This window comes from Pleurodeles waltl, chromosome 12, assembly GCF_031143425.1.
Source record: "Pleurodeles waltl isolate 20211129_DDA chromosome 12, aPleWal1.hap1.20221129, whole genome shotgun sequence".
NCBI classification, from domain to species: domain Eukaryota; kingdom Metazoa; phylum Chordata; class Amphibia; order Caudata; family Salamandridae; genus Pleurodeles; species Pleurodeles waltl.
The window spans coordinates 645,245,409-645,265,762 of NC_090451.1; the positions used below are offsets into that span (position 1 = coordinate 645,245,409).

Below are 20,354 nucleotides of genomic sequence, written 5' to 3' on the forward strand. Positions count from 1 at the left end.
AAACAAAGACGCACAGCTTGTTATTATCACTTCAGAAATATTTAAGAGAGGCATTCTTTTTATGGTGTTCAGCCCCTATATATAAGAGATCTGCATGCGCTGTAAGAATGTCAGATGTGTCAGCCTGTCCCATTATTTAGACAAATAACAATTTAAATACCACTATTTTATTTTATTTCTTTTATAGCGTTACTCATCCCAATGTAGGGTGTCAGAAAGCTTCACATTGGACGTACACTTATACATTGACAATACATTTTATAAATGTGTAAATCAATGTCCAAGGTGTCTTACATAAGACAGTGAGGGTTACAAGGTGTAGCAATCATATTTCCTTCATTGCTTGCTTTGCTATATTATGAGGATTACATTTTATAAACTGCAAGTAACAAAAGAGTGCCTGTGTTAAAAGCAGTAACTCACTTACTAAGCAACATAAAATAAAAATCTGTCATCTGCAGATGCTTTGCGGGAGACACATTAACCCTCTACGCTACGTTGATTCAAAATTGTGACTAGAGAATATCACCTGCAAATGCGTTACCCTCCAAAGTTATCTTACCATTATTATTGTTCCCTGGGATGTACTGGGCGCGCAATTATCTATACAGCAGATACTTTAACCCTATAAGAAATTTAAAAATGCAAATTTTGCAACCAATTAAGCAGAATAGATTTACTGCTACATTTCTCCTTGTTGCAAACTTTTTTGTGGCAGAGTTTTTAAAACATACATTTATAAATTGAGGACCTCATATTGTGTTGTGTTGCATCATGATTTTGGCACAAACCAGACACAAAATCTAATTTGTTAAATCTCATATGTACTCATGATAGACCTGCAAAACGTGCATGAAGAGTTAGGATCTGATGTCATTTCTTGTGATGCCACTTCCTGTGAGGTAATGGGTTGTGCTGTCACTTCCTGTGATGGCGTGATGTTGCATCGTGATGTCACACACCATGATGTCACTTGCATACTGCCTAACTTGGTTAGTCCCCCCAGTTCTTTTTTTAGGACTTGTGCCCTGCCGTAGCATGTATTATTTGTGCTGCTGTACTGTCCACTGTACAAACATACAGCTCATTCCAGTCTCCAGTGACATCCTAGGCCCTGTTTGAAAGGGAATTGTGTGCATGTGACTGGGGGTGGGGCAGCCTGGGTGGAAGAGAGGGAGCTCACGCTCACTGTCTGGCACTTGTTTATTCTGCCTGTAGGCACCTGGGTATAATATCTCTCAGCCACCATTCACACGGAGACCGCAGACAAGGCAGTTTAAGAATTCTTATTAATAGAGCTTTTATCTCAAGCGGTTTGCGTACAATATTTATTTATACAGTTTTTCCACAATCAGAATGTGTACTCCTTTTACCGACCTCGGAAGGAAGGAAGGCTGAGTCCCCCTTGCTGGGATACAAGCCTGCAACTTGCTGATCACAGATAGATCGTAATAACAAGCCCTTGTGGATCATAAAATGCTAATTCAAGGCCTGCGATGCAGGGTTTTCGGTTAGAACATGCAGAGCTTGTTTATGTAGACAGATGACGAGTTCAGGTAGACAGGTAGAGGGTTACTGTACATGGACAGAGTTAAAGAGTACATGGAAAAAGGGTTAAAGTACACAGAGACAGGTTTAAAGAACATGAATGTATGGTTACTAAACAAAGGTAAGCTAATGGTACACAGGTACAGCATCTGAGTACTTGCATGAAGTATGAGAGTATCCTGATGAGGGGTTCAGTGTTCACAAACAGGGGGTTAGCACATACATTGCTAAGAAAATACGTGACAGCGAGTTACAGTATATGGTTTTGAGTTAGAATAAGAATGTACATAAATACAGTGTTAGAGTACATGTGCACCAGGTTAGAATACACAAATAGAGGTAGATACTACATGAATCCAAAGTTCTCATTTGGAGAATGAGTAAACGACTTAGGGCCTCATTACGAGTGTGGTGCGGTGATGGTCAGACTGCTTCACTCCAGGAGGTCCCACCACCACATTACAACCCTGGCGGGTGGAGCCACCAGAGGACCTCTGTCCCCACCAGGAACATCGTTCCCAACGGGCTGACAGCGGCCTGAGTTGTACTCTGCCACAGCAACGCTGAACTCAGAGCTACCGTGGTGATTATAACTCAGTTTTCTGCCAGCGTTTCCAGTACACATTCCGATGGTGCTGGTGTACTACGGTATGGGTTGCAGCTCCCTTAAAGGAGCCGAGGCCAATATCGTAGCACTGTTCCCATGTGTAATAGAATGTTCCTGCCGGTCAGCCCTGCAGGAACACTGTAATATGCTTGGCGGGAATGCCACTGATATGACGGTGGCGTCCACCCCGTGATTTTGGCGGTCGGCTCGTCCGATCAGCAAACTCATAATGAGGCCCAATATGTTTATAGTACTGAGAACACAATTTAGAGTATACAGACAGTGTTAGAGTACCCGTGCAAGGACAGTTGTGCAGCTATACTCAAGCCTTTACTTTATTCTCTTCAAGTGTGTGCCTCAGTTGTGACTACAGAGGTGTGGCCTTCTTTCAACTAATGTCTTACTTGGTGTAAGGAAATGCCTACTTTTGTATAATCACAAAGTTTTGGACTGATGCTGCTCATTTTCTCGACTCTGAGAGTTTCCCCAAAGCCTGCTAACCAGACCTCAGTGCCAAAGTTCTGGCCCTAGGAAGTATATGTCTGATTGGCTCACACCTAACTGGTATACCTTTACTTACTTATAAGTCCCTTGTATATGGTACCAATAGTACCCAGAGCCTGTGAGTTACAGTGGCACACCAAAGACTGCAGCACCTATTGTGCCACCCTGGATGTGACAATGTGCAAGCGTGTCTCCCAACGAGAGCAGTTTTATACTCCTCCCCTTTCACATATATACGTCACCCCTAAAGCAGGCCTAATGAGTCCTAAGGCAGAGTGCTGCATTTTAGAAAGTAGGACAAGTATTTGTATACGTCCTAACAGTAATAACCCTAAATTGTATTTTTTTACTGAGGAAGCGTTAGTAGCCCCTTTGGCAAGTACAGAGTTACATGCTGCCAACTCAGCTGTGCTAACTTCCAGATGGGACTACTAAAGTTGATACTTCTTGGTATCAAAATGACCATGTGCTTAAACCTGACTTGATGCCCAAGTCAAAATTAATGTAGCGTTTTAATAAATGCAAGTTTTAGAAAGTTACTAGCCCACTGACTAGTAACTGCTCCATCGTCTAAGGGCACTTCCGGGCATAAATATGGCATCCCTGGCACCCAGACCTCAGATCGCATGTGGACTGAAGAGAGGACCGATAAGGACTGTCCTGTTGATGCCTGGACCTAGTAAACAGAGGCAGAACTGAAGACTACACTGCACCTGCTGATTCTTCAGCTACCAAAGAGAGGACTCTGCCTATGGTGCCTGGCTCATGGAAACGTCACCCTTGAGCCTCAGAAAGAAGAGGTGAACTCCAAGAGTCAGTTGCCTGACTTCCTTTTACAGCATCAGGGCTACAAAAGCTGAAGAATTCCATTCTGGTCAGTCAGTAGCCAGAATCGCCTGATTGCCACTTACTGCAGATGTGCAACCCGGACGACTGAGTCCCCACACACACCCGAGTCTGCTAGACCATGGAGAACTATTGAAGTGCAGTTTGGTCGCCCCAAGGCAGACACTAGCCTTCACCAAAGGGAAATGCTAGTTTCACTGTGACTGCAGACTAGTAGTTCAGTGGCAACTGGACTTTTGTTGGACCAAAGAGTATTTTGAGGAACATAAACCCGCTGGCCATGGTGACCCCACTTCGACCATGGACCGAGAAGTAGCCCCGGTAAGCCCCCTATCACTCTGACAGCATCCTCGCTTTCTTACATAATTTTCAGTATCCTGTAACCCATGCATCAGGACCACAGCTACCCAGGGTTGAGTTAAGGTCTAGCAAATGAGCCTGACTGGACCACAAATTGGTTTCGCAAGTGTATTCCACAGTGAAGTCGCACAGCTCCACCATATAATACACCACAAGTCCTCACACTTGGTACTACGTTATTTGTAGTATCACAGTTTCAATCACTGATGTCATTAAATATCCAACTTTCATGACAGGCCCACTATTTTTGGCCAGTCTAGGTGGCTCCTGAATGAAGTGACCACTGAAACACCAGCTCCTACTCTCTTAGTGGTATTGTGGACAATGGGGGTCATTCCGACCCCGGCGGTCCTTGACCGCCGGGGTCGGCGGGAGCACCGCCAACAGGCTGGCGGTGCTCCACAGGGTATTCTGACCGCGGCGGTTCAGCCGCGGCCAGAAAGGGAAAACCGGCGGTCTCCCGCCGGTTTTCCGCTGCCCTGTAGAATCCCTGCGCCGCCATGGGGATTCTGACCCCCATACCGCCATCCTGTTCCTGGCGGCTTCGGCTGCCAGGAACAGGATGGTGGTATGGGGTGTCGTGGGGCTCCCGTAAGAGGGCCCCACCCTGAATTTCAGTGTCTGCTCAGCAGACACTGAAATTCGCGACGGGTGCTACTGCACCCGTCGCACATCCTCCACTCCGCCGGCTCCATTCGGAGCCGGCATCCTCATGGAGGGGTGTTTCCCACTGGGCTGGCGGGCGGCCTGTTGGCGGTCGCCCGCCAGCCCAGTGGGAAACCCAGAATACCCGCTGCGGTCTTTTGACCGCGCAGTGGTATTCTGGCGGTTCCCTCCAGTCGGGCGGCTCCCGCCGCCCGCCGGGGTCAGAATGACCCCCAATGTGTTTTAGAGAGCTCACACCTGGCCATCGATAATATGGCAGTACTCGAAGTTGGAAGTGAATAATGGTTTTTAGGAGCAAAATATGTTCATATCTCATAGGACAAGTGTACTGTTTCCTTTGGCCAAGCAAAATCCATAGTTCTCTTTGCTATCCTTTGTAACTTTTCTACATGAGAAAAAGATTACATAGATACAACCGGCTGTAATAGCAGGTGCTCAACATTTTTACGTCTCGCCTTTGAGACAGCTTTAACTGTCTCGGCAGACAATTGTTTGCCCAAAAAGCATACATAATATCCATAAACAGAAGGACTTTTGGTGTAGATTTCATCCATTGGCCTCTTAATATGTCATTCACTTTTTGCTTCTGTCCAACACGCTGTACTGCATGGGACAGTGAGTCAGCACACTTTACCCAGTGCCCCTTTCACTTTAAGTGGCTGCCCCAAGCCTGTGTACATTGTTCCTATGCCCCTAAACATAGTTCCTTTCTCCTCACTGACAAACCTGGTTCACATTGTGTTTATTTATTTATTTTTTCATATGAGCTTCAAATAACAGCTATTGTTTGTGCATACGTTTCAGGTAACGTATTTTTAAATTATTTTTAAATTTATGTTATAAAGTCCTTAAGTGATATTGTAGCATTGTCGTTGCCACAACGGAAAGTCTTGTTATTAAAAAAAACTCAGTAGTAAAATGTCCACATCATGAATGTTTATGTTTTTAAAATTTTTCAGTCAAACACATGATGTCCACGTTTAAGTGGTTAAATTTTTTGTCTTTCATTTGTGGTGAATGCTTTCAATAAGTAATAAAAAGAATAGCACCAGCTTGCGAAGAGAGGACCGGTTGGCTTTGGCAAACATGTTAACAGTGCAGCCACATTAGGAATATAACCTGCACCTCCCTTTTCCAACAGTTTGAAGAACTAAAGCTGATCTGGATGTGTGTAGACTGTTAATACCTTCTCGACCAGAATGGCATTCTCCCTGTTCTGTCGAGGCTGGGACCAGGCCTGACGGTCTACCCCGGGCCATGCCACTGCCTGCCAGTATGCCTGCCTGCTGTCTCGCAGTGCTCCCTGAGAGGATCTTCAGCATTGTAGACCGCTCTAGAGCCATCCATGGTGTTGAAATCTGTAGGATATAATCGGCCAGTTGTTTTGAGATGTGCTCTGACTCAAAAAACCACTAATCAGACCGACTCTGTGCTGTTATCGTACCATGCACAGCAGAGTCATGCTCAGAGAGGGATCATTCTCTAAGTGGCACATATCTACCAGAGCAAGCTCATTCCTGCAGATATAACCATGCTTTCTTCCTAACTACAAACCGATGGACATGGGTAGTCAAAGAAGTAGTCTCAAGATAGGGCTTGTTAAGAAGGCACTTGAAGAGGAGGAGCTGGATTTAGAGATCTTTAAACAACTGGTGTCTGTCCCCTCAGCCCTCCTTTAGGTCCTTGCATCACACCCACAAAGATAGAGTAGTAAATCCATCTGGAGGACTTAACATACAGGCACAGCTGGCTTCATGGGAATTAGCCGTGGGAGATAACAAACTGAATGTGGAAGAGAAGGCAGCCAGGTTACTTCGTCAGTTGACTCTAACTGCAATTAAGGTGATAAGAGTTGAATAAAAGTAAGAAAAAACACATGGGAGCCTGCTGGAGGCCCTTGGAAGGAGATTTTACGAGAAACCCACTAATATTGGAATAAATTTAAAGACACAATTAGGACACTACACAAAAACACCTTGTGTCACTAAGCTTTTGAATGAATACATGAAGGTGAATTTAGCAGAGAGCTATGAAGATATTTTAGGCTACATTTGGTAGAGCACATTTTGGATGGATGCTTGTCCAGTGGGGTTGCTTCAGCACCTTGACTACAGGAACATGACTAGTCTGCAGGATGGACCTGAAGAAAGAGAATAGTGGAGAGGTACACAACAATGAGGACCACTCAAAACAGCAATCTAGAACGCCTCAAAAGGGTCTCAGATACCCCAGGGCAGGGAGAAGCCCCACAGTAATGGGATCAGGAACAAAATAGCAGAAAGGTAATTGACAGCAAATAGGACTGTGTTTGCTGGGTCTGTGTACATCACCCTCAAAAAGGGGATCTTCATGTGTCTCATAAAAGATTATGGGCATCTAGATTCGTAGGCTCCTCTTTCATATTCGAGAGGATGTATCTGGCATACCAATTGAGGTACCAACTGTAGGTCTAGGTGTCTGGCTAAGATTATGAGGTTATAACCCAGAACTGAGGAATACATGTCTGTTTCGCTCTTTATGTGGATGCAGAAAGGTCGGCTGGTTTGAGAGAGTTCTTGGCCTGTATCACTATGGTGGCTAAGAAGATTATTGCAAAAGAAAAGTATTTAAAAGAAGAAACAGCCTGTAAGACAGCAGTCTGCCGTGCCTAAACATCCACAGAGAGAAGCTTCTCTGCAAATCCTGAAAGCAAAAGGCACTTTGGAGATAAGGATCATTAACAGTGAGACTTTAAGCCATTGCACATTTATAGGACAATCAGTAACACAAATGTAGAGTCAGATACACTCTCAGAGGAAACTAAATGAATTGATATATAGAGAACGGTTACACAGAATCTTGGAAATTAGTCTCAGTTCGTGGATTCAGAGGTAGTGTATACTATGAAATTTAAGGACAGGCTAAGGCTGATCCGGTGTTCCATGTTGAAGGATAATAGTAACCTGAGACATAGCTACGTTACTAGTTTGAAGGATATGAGTAGCCGGAGGCTTAGTTTGGGTAAAAAACTAGGATAATAGTAAACCAAAGCTGAAATGCACTACTTGCTTGAAGGGTCTGAATTCACTAATGCCTTTGACAGTAAGAGGGCAAAGACATAAAGCTAAGATACAGGATGAGTTTAGTTTAGTTTAGTAGATTTATAAAGCGCGTAGTTACCCAAGGGGATCCCAGGATGAGGGATAAATGTTCACTGATACAGAGGTACAGTACCAGGATGAAACGCAAGTTCACACTGATGCAGAGATAGGGTACCACGATGAAGGATAAGCGTTCACTGGTGCAGAATTAGTGTGCTAGTAATGTATTATAATTACATTTATTTAGTTCTTCAATACATCTGATGAGGCAGCAATGCCTATTGGCGGACTGATGGCAAACTACACTGTGGGAGGTGGCTTGGCAGGAAGATTGTTGAATTCAGTGTGGGAAGCATTCTGGTTTTCAAAGTAATGAGTAGGGCTATTCAATCCCTGTGTTGTTACAGTCTTGTACCTGCACTTAAGCATGAAGTGGAACAAAGTGGTGTGAAAGATGCTGGTGCGTGTTGCCTTCCTTGCCATCTTTGAGTTTCAGAGTTTGCTGATCTTGGGTGGGGTTGAGTTGCAGAATACACTGATGGAGACAGTCGGGGTAAATGCTATATAGAGTCCTCCCAGAAACAACAGATGGCAATCCTCAGGCACGATGCACGCAGCTATGACAAAGTATATGAAAAGTCATCCCAGGAGTGCCAGTGGAAAGTACAAGCGGGTACTTGGTACACTCATACATGAATGGTGATCTGTGTAGTCTACCCACAGACAACAGTGAAGTATTCCACAGACAAACGGTGGAGAAAGGCAGCCTGTGGCATCCTATTTTGAGTGCACCCTTAGGGAATGAAAACCTGTCCTCTGGTATGCATTGCAAATCGGCAGCCATGGTTAATGACCTTAAGAGTTCACCTAGATTAACAGAGGAGCAGCCCACATGCATACACCAGATATAGACAGCTGTTACAGATGAATCATATAGTCCATCCCTGGACGTGTGGGTGAGCAACCCAGAGGCATGCACAGAAAACCAGCAGCCATGGTGAAATATTGTGTGTTCAGTAGTAATGAACAGGTATCACCCATAGCTGAAACTCCTTTGTCCTGGGCCTACGCAGTCGACGATCGGGCAAACAGCCCACCAAATGAAACTAGACAACTTGCAAAGGTAAGACAGAAATCAAGGAAGCTATTGCCTAATGCCCATCTCCTTTAGGTCACATACAGTGTCTATTAATGACAATTTAACGCTCAAGTTCTAGTATGTGTTTCCTATGGTAAGTGCTTAATATGGAATACCCAGAAGCGACAGAGAAGCAACCCAGAAGCATCCACTGAATGCAGTGAGCCATGGTTAAATCCTTTAGCCCCATAGAGGCAACAAAGATGTGAAAGAAGAGCAACCCACCGGTGTGCACTTGAAAGAGGCAGCCATGGTAAATGTTGTGTGAGATTCCTGTGGTATTCAGAATAAGCCCCTTTACAGAAAGATTTCACCTGCATGGTTATTGCAGGCTGTCCTTGCGGTACAGAAAGCATCCGCTATGGCTCGGAAACTGATCTATTGCTGCAAAGAATTTCCCATTCAATTTCACCTTGTGTTCTGCTACTGTAGGGCCAATTTGTCGATTCATCTTTTCAAATAAGAAGTTTCTACTCTTGGGTCCCATATTGCATCAAAACAGATGGCTGATATTGAAAGGATGGGGAAAGTATGCTGCAATTTTTATATTTTTTTCTATAGAAATGCACTGAGCTATTTTTTTTTAATTCTGAAATATGGCATGGGTACAGGTGTCCTAGCATTGTCTGTGGTTTGGAGAGAGAATGTTGGAAAAGACCCTCGCTATCAAAGAAAGACTGCCCACCATAAAATCCAGCTTTTTTCACAGTGGTTGCTTCTGCAGAGATAGTGCAGAAACAATTTTATTAGATTATGACAAAGAATTTTGCATTGCTATTTCTCTGTCTCTTTGAATACTAACATGCTGACGGCATACTTTTTTGAAGGCCCACATGGACAGGATCATTGGCCAGACACATACCCAGATTGCGGAGGGACTGCTCAGTCCCCAATCGACATACAGTCTTCCGATGTGGAGTATGAGCCGTCCTTACCACCCATCCAGCCTGAGGGGTACAGGAGCCCTGAAGATCCTCTATTTATGCTCAGCAACAATGGACATACAGGTACTAGTCTGCATGCCTTTCATTGTCTTTAGGTTAAAAATGACTATACACAAATAAAATGGTTGTTTATGCAGATAGGCACTACAAAAAGAAAACATAATTAAACCCAATTAAGACATTTAAATATATTATTGTGTTACATATGTCTTCATATTACATGCGTTATCTATTGTAGCTCATTCATAATGTCAAACATTCTTATATGTCCAACCCCATCTTAAGAACTAATATTTCAAGGTGCATTCTGTTAGCTAAAAGGAGTAAATTCAAATCTTAACCAAGGGTCTTCTTCTAAAATATGCATATTTTATACAACAGTGATATACCTAAATATTTAACATTAAGATAGTGATCTTAAGATAGTTTTAAGCCACCACAGAAAAACATGCAAGTTCTCTCTCTAAATTATAGATGAACATTATTTGCGCATTCTACTTGAAAGTGAACCTTCAACCTATTCTACGTAATTTCAAAAAATTTAGTTTGAAATGTATATACTTGTAATGTGTTAACTTTTGTATCGGTAGGCACCAATGGCCTTGTAGGAAATCCACACAAGATAAATATGTAAAGAATAAATCAGGGTGGAAATCATTTACATAGTCAATGATTATCTTTATAACCAGCAACATATCCTATTCTCTTAGATTACATTATCAGTCTTGTTTAATTCAAATGACCACACTTTATTGTTTCTTAAATCACAACCAAAGAACCCACAAAAGTAGGTGTCCTGTTTAATTTTATTAAATAACTCTCATACCTTCATACTCAGGTATTTCTAATCAATGCTAAGTGGACAGCCCTGAAAGAATTTACTCAATGGTCCAATTTACAGATGATGTTTATGTTGAGGCTCCACGATCTTGTTTTATCAGTTGGGCCGTGCTAGACTTACCTCTAATCGACGTATTCTAAGACACTGCAACAGGAATAACTGATCAGCCAACCATTCATCTGCTACTTTATTCGAACAGGCTCAGATAAAGGCTCCTGGAGTGAATTTAGCAATCTCATTAGTGAGAGAGGGACACTTGCATTCTACAGTATCCTTTGGTTATTTCAATGAATCACTTAATTTCATGTACAAAGAGATCAAAATCAAAGTGTTTTACCCTTGAAACATTTTGAACATTGGTTCCAGGATTAAGCCCCTATGGATTGCGCTAAAACCTTCCAGTCCGCATGTAAGAATTTTCACCATGCCTTCCCACTCAAGGAAGATAATTTTAAAATTTTTAATTGGGGTAAACTCAAGTTAAACTGTTTACGCAGATTGACTGTCCTAAATTTGTTACTGATTGAGAAATAATTTTTCAACTTTTTTCATTCTGCAACATATTTTTTTTTAAATGATTTCCCATCCATTGTGGTGCTCATACACCCTATGAGAGCTCATTTACCCTATGAATTAACTATGCAAAATAAAAATGATGGAGTGGGTGCCAGGACACACCATTTAAGGTTGTTATCTGTCCTGAAGGGATACCATCTACTCCATTGCTAAGCCTTTCTAAGCTTGATCCAGGTGTTTATATATAAAGCCACAATGAGATGAAAAATAACTAGGCTAGGTTGCATTTTAAGGGCCTGATCCATGATCAGTGGCTTTATTTGTATTAAATACCTAGCATGTATAAATACACGGACCAGTGAAAAAAACAACATGACATTGTGAGATGGGGGGGGGGTGTATTTTATGCTGCTCTGAAAATGTGTTCCGAAAAAGCTGAAATAACTGAAGTGTTACAGCAAGCTAAAACATTTATTGTGCTCATGAATTGGTTCACAAATGCTGATTTCCACGTTATTCGTCATCCTGTAGGGGACTCCAGGGGATCAATTTTTGGTATGTGGCCTCTATATTGACACTACCCCTTCACAGGTAATACCATTTACAATATTACCACCCAGAAAGTCCAGGCCACTCACATTGAAGGGCATGGGGAGCTATCTTTTGGCTTCTCTTGGATCTAAGATGGCCATCTCTCGGTTGCTTTTGTCAAGGGTTTATACAGCTGTGGCATCAGTGGAAAAAGGCTACCTATTTTGATGGATTTGAAAAAGTAAGAAGCCAGCAGAGCCAGAATAAAGGACATTGTGATGACATTTAATGAAAGGTGACCATGTAATAGTAGGGCCTAAGATCCCTAATGCAGACCATTCACCAGTTGCCTTGCACCACTATGTTAGGATATTATTTTACACTTAATCTAAAGTTTCTTCCTAAGGAAGTCAGTTCCCCACAAAGTTAAAGCTAAAAGAGTTCAAATGATCTCTACTTCACTGTGGGGCATAACATGTAGATTATCCTCAATGTAGACAGGAAATAAAGACTGGATGCTAATATTATGCATATATGCCTTAAGTGTGCTCAATAAAGCAAGCAAATAATTACATCACAAACAAGATGACATCATAAAGCATAAGCAAATAAAAGCAGCTGGTACCGCATCAGCTTCCTTCTTTAGGCTGCGATGCCAGAAGGTGGAAAGAGCACCCTGAAGAGGCCAATGAGAAATAAAACATCTATGGGCGGACCCATGTGTTCCAGAAACTCATTCTCACACTGATTGCGCTCTAAACGACATGGCGATCTAAAAGCAGGTATCAGGTTGTTTTATGTTAACATTGGGTGGGCTAGTATTATCCTCTCCGCCATTGATAAAATCATGATTTCATACCCACATAGGGGAAATGTTACTTTATGGCATGGCTTGACAGTAAACATTAAAATTTAAAGCCTTGAAATTAATTTTGCAGTTGCACTTTCTCCCACAGGTATTCTTTTCCCAAATGCCTTAAAAGCCATAGCTCCCTTAATGTGGTGAACACCAACTCTAATGGTAACAACACAAAAAAAGCATACTTATGGGCACACCCACTAGCCGAGGCAGCTGAAATGACCCAGAAGCGAGCCTAGGAAGAACTGGGAGAACTGGTAGAAAAGCTACAAACGAAAACTAGACTACTCCTGAGGCCTGAAATGTCTGACATTTAAATCAAGGGCATTAATGTCACATTTATCCCGAAGCGATGTACGAGACCAGTGGGAGAAGTATCAGCAGCTTCAGAGTTAAACGTGTGAAATTCATAAATCCTTTAAGTTAGCCAAGTGACAGAGGACAAGATCAACATCCCATAACCTCTTAAACTTACTTGCTTTTAAAGGAGTCTGCTTGGTTCTCTCCCATCATGCAAGCCCTCAATTGGCAAATACTCAAACTATAGACATTAGTGTGGTGAGCTTGTGTGATGCCACCTTTTGTGGTTTTTGGAATGAATGTCAAAGGAGGATCTGGAACATAGGGTAATGTGGGTAGGAACATGGAGTACGGATTATGGAACTTTGTTCATAAGGTGGTTGGGAGGTGGCTGGATTGCCCACACATTATCTGTGAAGCTAGATTAGTTATTCCTGAAATCTTCTGATGTTCATCCAGTAAATCGCCAGCTTCTTTTCAGTTTCTCTAGTTTCTTATTTGCAACTACTTCCCTTCAATAAGTGATGCAGTAATTCATACCTTTTTGGCACACTGACAACATTTAGGGTCAGAAAGTAGATTCATATAACATTTCAAATACCTGTGAAGGCAATGTGTCCATTTGATTGATGGCCGGCCTTTACAGTGCCATTAGTCCTAAACAATGCTAACAATCTTGAGCTCTATAAAATGAAGAAAACAGAACGACTCTCATGATGAAAGACCTCGCTTTTAATAGATGACAAATTATTGTAAATGGTAGAAAAATCTAGGGATCGATACTGCATCCCAGTTGGCAAAATCCATGCCAAGTCCCCAGCTAAAAACAAGGAACTTGGCAGTTCCATTGAAAAGCCAAGAGACGTGTGTCTAATGGGCCCATCTTTCCTGTAGTCCCAAAGATACAGTGGGCAGCTTACTGTCAGTAGGAAGAAAGAACCCTTGGCTTTGACCTTGGTCGAATCCTTTTAGACTTAGGAACCCAGTAGCAATTTGGGGAAGTTTTGTGCATTTCTTTCTCCCATAGGTTCACTTGCTCAGGTGGTCATCTCCCATAATGAATATCTCAGCCCTCGTGTCTTGTATCCCTCTCAAACAACGGTCTGATAATGGACAAAAGATTGCCTTGCCATTCAACCATTTTATTTGATCATACGCTTGGAGGTGTCCTTTCATTGCTCCTTAGAGAGATAAATGAGGTTGTAAGTATAGCAGACCACTATTCAAATGGGACATCATGTATTCATGCAGAAAACAGTGATGCAGGTTATACAAAAATTGTCTGAATAGAAGATGTGAGAAGACATAGAATATGAAGGAACTCCTGAAGGGCTGATAAGGGTAGTTTTATAGTTGCACCCTAAAGCCTTTAGACTCTTATCAGTGTAAGGGCCAGGATTTCAGGAGCCAGGAGGCAGTGTCCAGTAGAATGCCCGCAAACAGAAGTACTCCATGAGCTACAGGCATTCATTGAAAGATAATCACATTTTGTATCCACTTCAGGGAGGGTTTAAATTGGCCATGGGATTGGATTCCCTCAGTTGGTTATATAGTGGATGAATTATGTATAGCAGCTGGTAGAGCAATGACTTATCTTTGTTTTATGTGCATTGTTGGAGTTATTTAACAAAGTATATCAATCCCTCTTCAAAAGGTTGCCTTTATGCCACTGGGATATAATGAACATCACTAGGTTTGTTCAGCTCCTTCTTAACTTCAAGTCATTCAGCTGTACTGATGCACCCATTCAAGCCATATTTTACTAAGATGTCTATGGAATCATTTGTTCCTGTCCTTCAATCAATCAATCATTTATAAAGTGCGCCACTCACCCGTTAGGGTCTCAAGGCGCTGAAAGGGGGTTGGGAAGGACTGCTACTGCTCAAATAGCCAGGTCTTGAGGCGTTTCCTGAAGGTCAGGCGGTCCTGTCCTTGTATTTCTATCTCTTTTAGAATGTAAACTTGCTACCATAAATGTGTATCATTATGTCTTCTATGGTTTCAAATTGTATGAATACCTAGACAACCTGATATCATGTGAGTGTCGTCACAATTGACAGTTTGACAGCTTATCATCTTCTGGCCTAACGTAGACCCGTCTCTGATTGGTTGTTTACCATAAACCCCGGAAAAACAGAGCAGTTTGTATTTAAGAGTAAGCCACAGAACCAGGCTCCTCATTAACACTCCCAACCGACACAGTAAAAAAGGAATCTCCCATTTTTGATCCATTCATAAACATCTTTGTAATTGTAAACAGGAAATCATGGTAAATGGCACTCCTTCAAAGGGCATTAGCAGATATAGCCATAAGCATCTTTGGCTTAAGTGTTTAAAATGGACAAATCTTGTCCATTCAAACCAAATCTAACACTGACAGCAGTTAATGCAGAATGTAAGTGGTAAAACATTGGCATCATGGTCTTATCTCCACAGAGAGATGAGCCTACACTGCCTTTCTCTGAAGCCAATGAGGAAAGCACCCATCATGAGGGATGACCCCTTTTATTGAACTCCCAACCCCTTGCCATAGAGTTACAACTGCATATTATTTTTACGCTTGAGATTTTCGCAGTGGTAAATCTATTTACGGCTGCCAAGAAACCTTCTGTGAATTCTTGTCAGGTGTAAATCAAGTATTTTCAGCCATAAACTTAAGTTTACGGCCAAAAATATCTTGGTAAGTAATAGGGCCTTTTTCTGTGTGAAAAGCATGCAAGCTTAAATTATTGAAGCTGTGTGCTGCAGTATCTCTGTCTTCTGTCCCCAGTTGTGTTCCTGCAAAATGAATATGTATATGGCAAACAGTGTCCGTTTACCAGCTTATTCTAAAGGCAGCAAAAACGTGCAAAATGTTTTTGCTTTTTTTGGCCCAGTGCAGACCTTTCTTTGGCATCCTCAAATAAACAGAATATCTTTTGAGAGAGAGAGAGAGAGAGAACTTTGGGTGCAGACTCTAATTAAGGCACCATCACCCCTGCACCGAGCCTGTTTGCTTCATTATTCAGGAAACCTATGGGAACCTCCTTGAATAGCGGGCGCCCCATTGTGCTATGGAGATGAGAGGGGCACGAGGACGTGGCGGTAATTGATTGGCTGGTTTAGGGTCCTCGCGCAATCTCATGTGCTCGTTTCCATGGAGCGGGTTCCGGGCTGCGCAGATGTCCCAGATGCACAAAGCGCGCGCTGGGAAAACCCACGGCTGTGGAGAAAGTGGCCTGCGTGTCACTTAGAATGCGCACATTCCTGTGATGGGAGACCGCGTACACACAAGAGAGAAGCATGCTCTGACGCGCTTTTTAGGCGGGTAATGCTGGGCTGAATGCGGCAGCCTCAATAGGATAATGGCCTGTAGGGAAATCAAGAAATTTCCGTTCCTGTCATTGGAAGACAGGGAGAGCTGCTGCAAAATCAGTCACAAGCCAGGCATACTGAGACCAAGAGGAAGTGCTGTGAATGAGTAGTACATAAATGCTACATTTGATCAAAAACTGGATAAGAGCCAGATCCTAGTAGTACTGTGAGAATTATCCAATACGCTTTTCAGATAGGTTAGCCAAAATTGAGCGCCTTGTTATTCCAAGTCTGATTTGCCGAGAGCTTTGCACAGTCACAAACTGGCTCTTTTGGACAAAAGTCTGTAGACGGAAGTAGCAAAATAAGGTGTTTTATGAATAGAGTGCATGTAAGATCCAGATCTGAATGTGGCAGACTGAGATTATTAAATACATTTTTCATATGTAGAATTGGCCTTCATTAAAGGAAGAACTATCTTGATGGTGGAATGACACACCCAAGGGAATAGCCAGGAAAATAAAATGCCCCCCATTTTGTGCCCTATGACAATAAATAGCGGAGCAAAGTGAGGTATCCTACATTTTCCCATGAAAGCCAGAGACAATTGTTCGCCCAAGGAAAAAATGCAAAATTGGGCAAAAGAATGCATTTTGCAGTACGATTTTATAGAAATTTGGTAAAAAAAACATTTACTTGTATTGACTTCTTATTCCCATTCTTTCCTTCTTTCTATCTTCTTTCTTTTGTTTTATTCTTCAGTCATCATGACCTTTCTGACCATCTTTCTTTCTGTTTTTCTATTGTTTTTTCTTTACTTCTTTCCATTCTCCTTTTCATCTTTCCTTCTGGTTTTCTATTGTTCTTTCTTTACTTCTTTCCATTCTCCTTTTGATCTTTCTCTCCACCTGTCCATCCTTTCATTTCAGTTTTTTTTCTGTTCTTTATATTCCTGCTTTGTTTTCTTTCTAACAGTCTTTTAGTTCTTGCATTTCTTTTTTCTTTCCTCTCTTCTTCAACCTTTTGTCCTTCCTTCTTTCCTTCATTCCATCCTTCTTTGTTTTTGTATTCCTTCCATTTGTTACTTCTTTATCCTTCCTTCTTTCACCCTCCCTTCTCCCATTTCTTCTTTCCATTATTTCATTCTATTTTCCGTCTCTACTTATTTCTTACTTATTTCCAGTTTTCATTTTATTCATTTTTTCTTTCCATATTTTCTTTTTGCTGCCCTTCTTTCCATTCTTTATTTTATTTTTTTCCTTCTATTGTTCTTACTGCTCTTATTTGTTTTCTTATATCCTATCAACTTTTGTGCCTTTTATCCTTCCTGTTTGTTTTTTTGCTTACTGTATTTCTCTCCTTATTTGTGTTCTCATCTCCTTCCTTCGAAACTCTCATTCCTTTTGCCTCTCACTTTTTTCCTTTACCGCTTAAATCTTTACAGGTTCTGTCCGTCACCGTTTGTGACTTCTTTTGCACTTTTGGCTCTTATTGCCCAGCTTTGTCTTGGTAATTACTCTTGCAGCACTGCGGGCCACAGAGCACAGTTAGGAAGGTCCACAAAACAATTTATTCTGCTCCATTGGCGCCCCTGCTTGGTCTGACAAAGTGGGTGTTTGATTTTTAAACAATTGTAAAAATAAGTCGCACAGCATAGCTGCCAGAGAGATCAAAAATAGAAATTTAGGGCTTGATTTAGATTTTGATGAACAGATTATTGTTGATCAGGCTGATTGAGTACTTGACTCCAGCGTCCTGACGGACACCCCGTCCACCACATTTTGAGTTGTCTGGAGGTCTGGCAGGCAACTGTGTACATTGACAGCAACTGGTAGTTCTTGTCAATGGATGGGAAGTTTGATGGACAGTCACCTTTAACTATAATGGCTGGCTGTCAAACTTTTCAAAAGATTTTTTCATTTTTCATAACAAACTCCCAAACTAGGAGTATATTTTTGTAAAATAAAAAAACGAATGACCCCCATACCCTGGGATTTTTCTCCAAGGATGTGGGGATAATTATTCTTTTTTTCCTATCCCTTACTGCCAGTTTTTTTCCTGATAGTGATTGACAGAAAAAAAGCTTTAACACGTCCTCCCTAAATAGAGCAGACAGTGTAAAGGACTTCCTTTGACTCCCTTACTCCAGCAAGCCGTCAGAGGCGAACAGGGACTCTGTCGTCAGAATACTGACGGTGTGCCCAACACTAAAATGAGGCAGGTGGTACATGAGTTTGGCATACAGGTGCTCTGTTGCATTTGTGATGTGTCAACTAAACTCTAAATCATCTACTTAATAACAGCACAGCCCTTTTCCAAGTACTGGTATAGAAATGCTGTGTTACATAGTTACACTATGTTGTAACTGACAGAAGTTTTAAAAATAATTTCCATTGGATACAGGTAGAGGTTATAGGATTGCACACCTTAGGTTACAATACATCTTCAGTGTTAAGAAGGATGATGCCCCCAGAAAGCACCATTATCTAACTCACCTTTCCTGCTGATGCGCAACAACCTTACTCAGCTCTCCTGACAACATCAATCCTCATTTCTTGTAACTTTGCTGATCAGATAACATGTTTCTTGTGGCTGGCTCAGCAAATGTTTTTGATTAAAATAAACATATCCCCAAAGCAGGAGTTAGTTGTTAAAAAAATACTAATGTCCGTGACGCCCTGAGAGTTTTCTCCCGGGGCATAGGGGTAATTTTTCTTTTTTACTGTTTGGTACTGCCATGCCAGACTTTTCCTGGTGGTCCCCAAATTGACAAATGGTCAGTAGAATGTCCCCCTTAAATAGGACAAAGTGGTCTGAGGTACTTACAATAATTGCTGCATGTCCTTGACCCATCAGTTTAGGGTTTTCTCCGGTGAATCCATCCGGGGCACCACTGCCAGTAACAAGACAGTACGCCCAACTCGAAACATAGCAGGCAGACTTTCAATTTGGTGGACAGGATCCTCCACCATGTTTGTGACAGAATACCCTGTCCACCAAACTCTAAGTGACCCCATTGTCCTTCTTATAGTAGACAACTTCAGCATTTGAAACTGTGGTTCTCCCCTGGCAGTATGGATGTCAGCAAAACAAATAAAACCATGCTGTGCGGTGTGATGCTTTTCCATCTCTATTCTTTTGTTTTACGTACCACAAGAATTGTATAACTTTATATCATGGAAAACACGTAAAAAGGTAAGGGAAAAAGAAACAAAGGATTAAAAATGCCTGAAATGTACTTAACGTTGTGCACCGTAAAGATTGATCAACCTTTGGCATTGTGGCTCCAAACCAAGCAAAACGAAGTATGGCTGCTGCGCTGTGGACATGTAGTACCTGCATGTTTTGGGAGGCAGCCTGAGGCTAAATTATAAGTGGTGGAACCTGAGGGTCTCAATTACTCCTCAATTATTCCAACCTCCACGAGAGGCGAATATTGGAAAACTGGACATTTACATATTTCGAGACAGCCTAAAATCCCCAAAAGACCTATTAGTAACATGGCATTTTCTATTTTATTACAGTGTAAATGTTCCTTATTCATCGACAGTGAGCGATTTTTGCCATCTTAAGTGGAGGTACATGTTGGCTTCTGTCCTCCTCTTGTGAGGTCACTCTGCCACTCCATGATCATGGTGCCCTAGGTGGCATTTTAGGATCCTGTTGCCTTAGAACTGGCCCTGCCTTTTGGACTCCATCACTAATGATATAAAATGGGATGTCCGTTTTCTATGAAGCTATTCAACAAAAGCACTTTAAAGGTCTCATTAAGAAGTCTCATTGTGACCAGTAACTCAACCCCTGGGCAACTTTGGCAGAGGGTGGCCTTTTTGAGGATTCTAAGTAGGACCACGATGGTCCACTCAGAAATGAGACATTAGCAAAACAATCAACACTCCTTGGTTTTACTCCCCAGCAAATTTCTCGTTTCTCAACAGAGTTCATCCAGATGTTTTGTGTTCTTTTATCACCCAAATCTCTCGTAGATCGCAGGATCCATTCTGCTCCCGTGAATTTCATAATTCCAATGTGGAAAGTGTTTAACTGTAAATGATGGTCGCCATCCTGCCAGTGGTAAGAAGTGTAGTTGAGTCAGACGATGAGAGTATGCTGTCATTGGAAAGGAGTGCAGTCAGTGGGATCAGTAACAGGATTGATTAGTAACAGGAGAGTCATTGATGTGAAATCAGTCAGCGGGTTCAGTAACAGGATTGATTAGTAACAGGAGAGTCATTGATGTTAAACACAGCTATATAGACTGACGCTGCCATTGGTAATGGACATCGTTATGCAGGATGTTAGCCCTGCTATAATTGGTCA

General features: G+C 42.0%; 1 protein-coding gene across 1 annotated transcript in view; it reads left to right on the plus strand.

Annotated features, from left to right (window-relative positions):
* The window catches only part of CA14 (carbonic anhydrase 14), a 76,544-nt gene that overhangs the window by 9,846 nt on the left and 46,344 nt on the right, over nt 1-20,354 (plus strand). Inside the window, exon 3 of the mRNA XM_069218219.1 lies at nt 9,577-9,756. Coding sequence (XP_069074320.1) covers nt 9,577-9,756 — 180 coding nt within the window. The remainder of the gene's footprint in view (nt 1-9,576; nt 9,757-20,354) is intronic.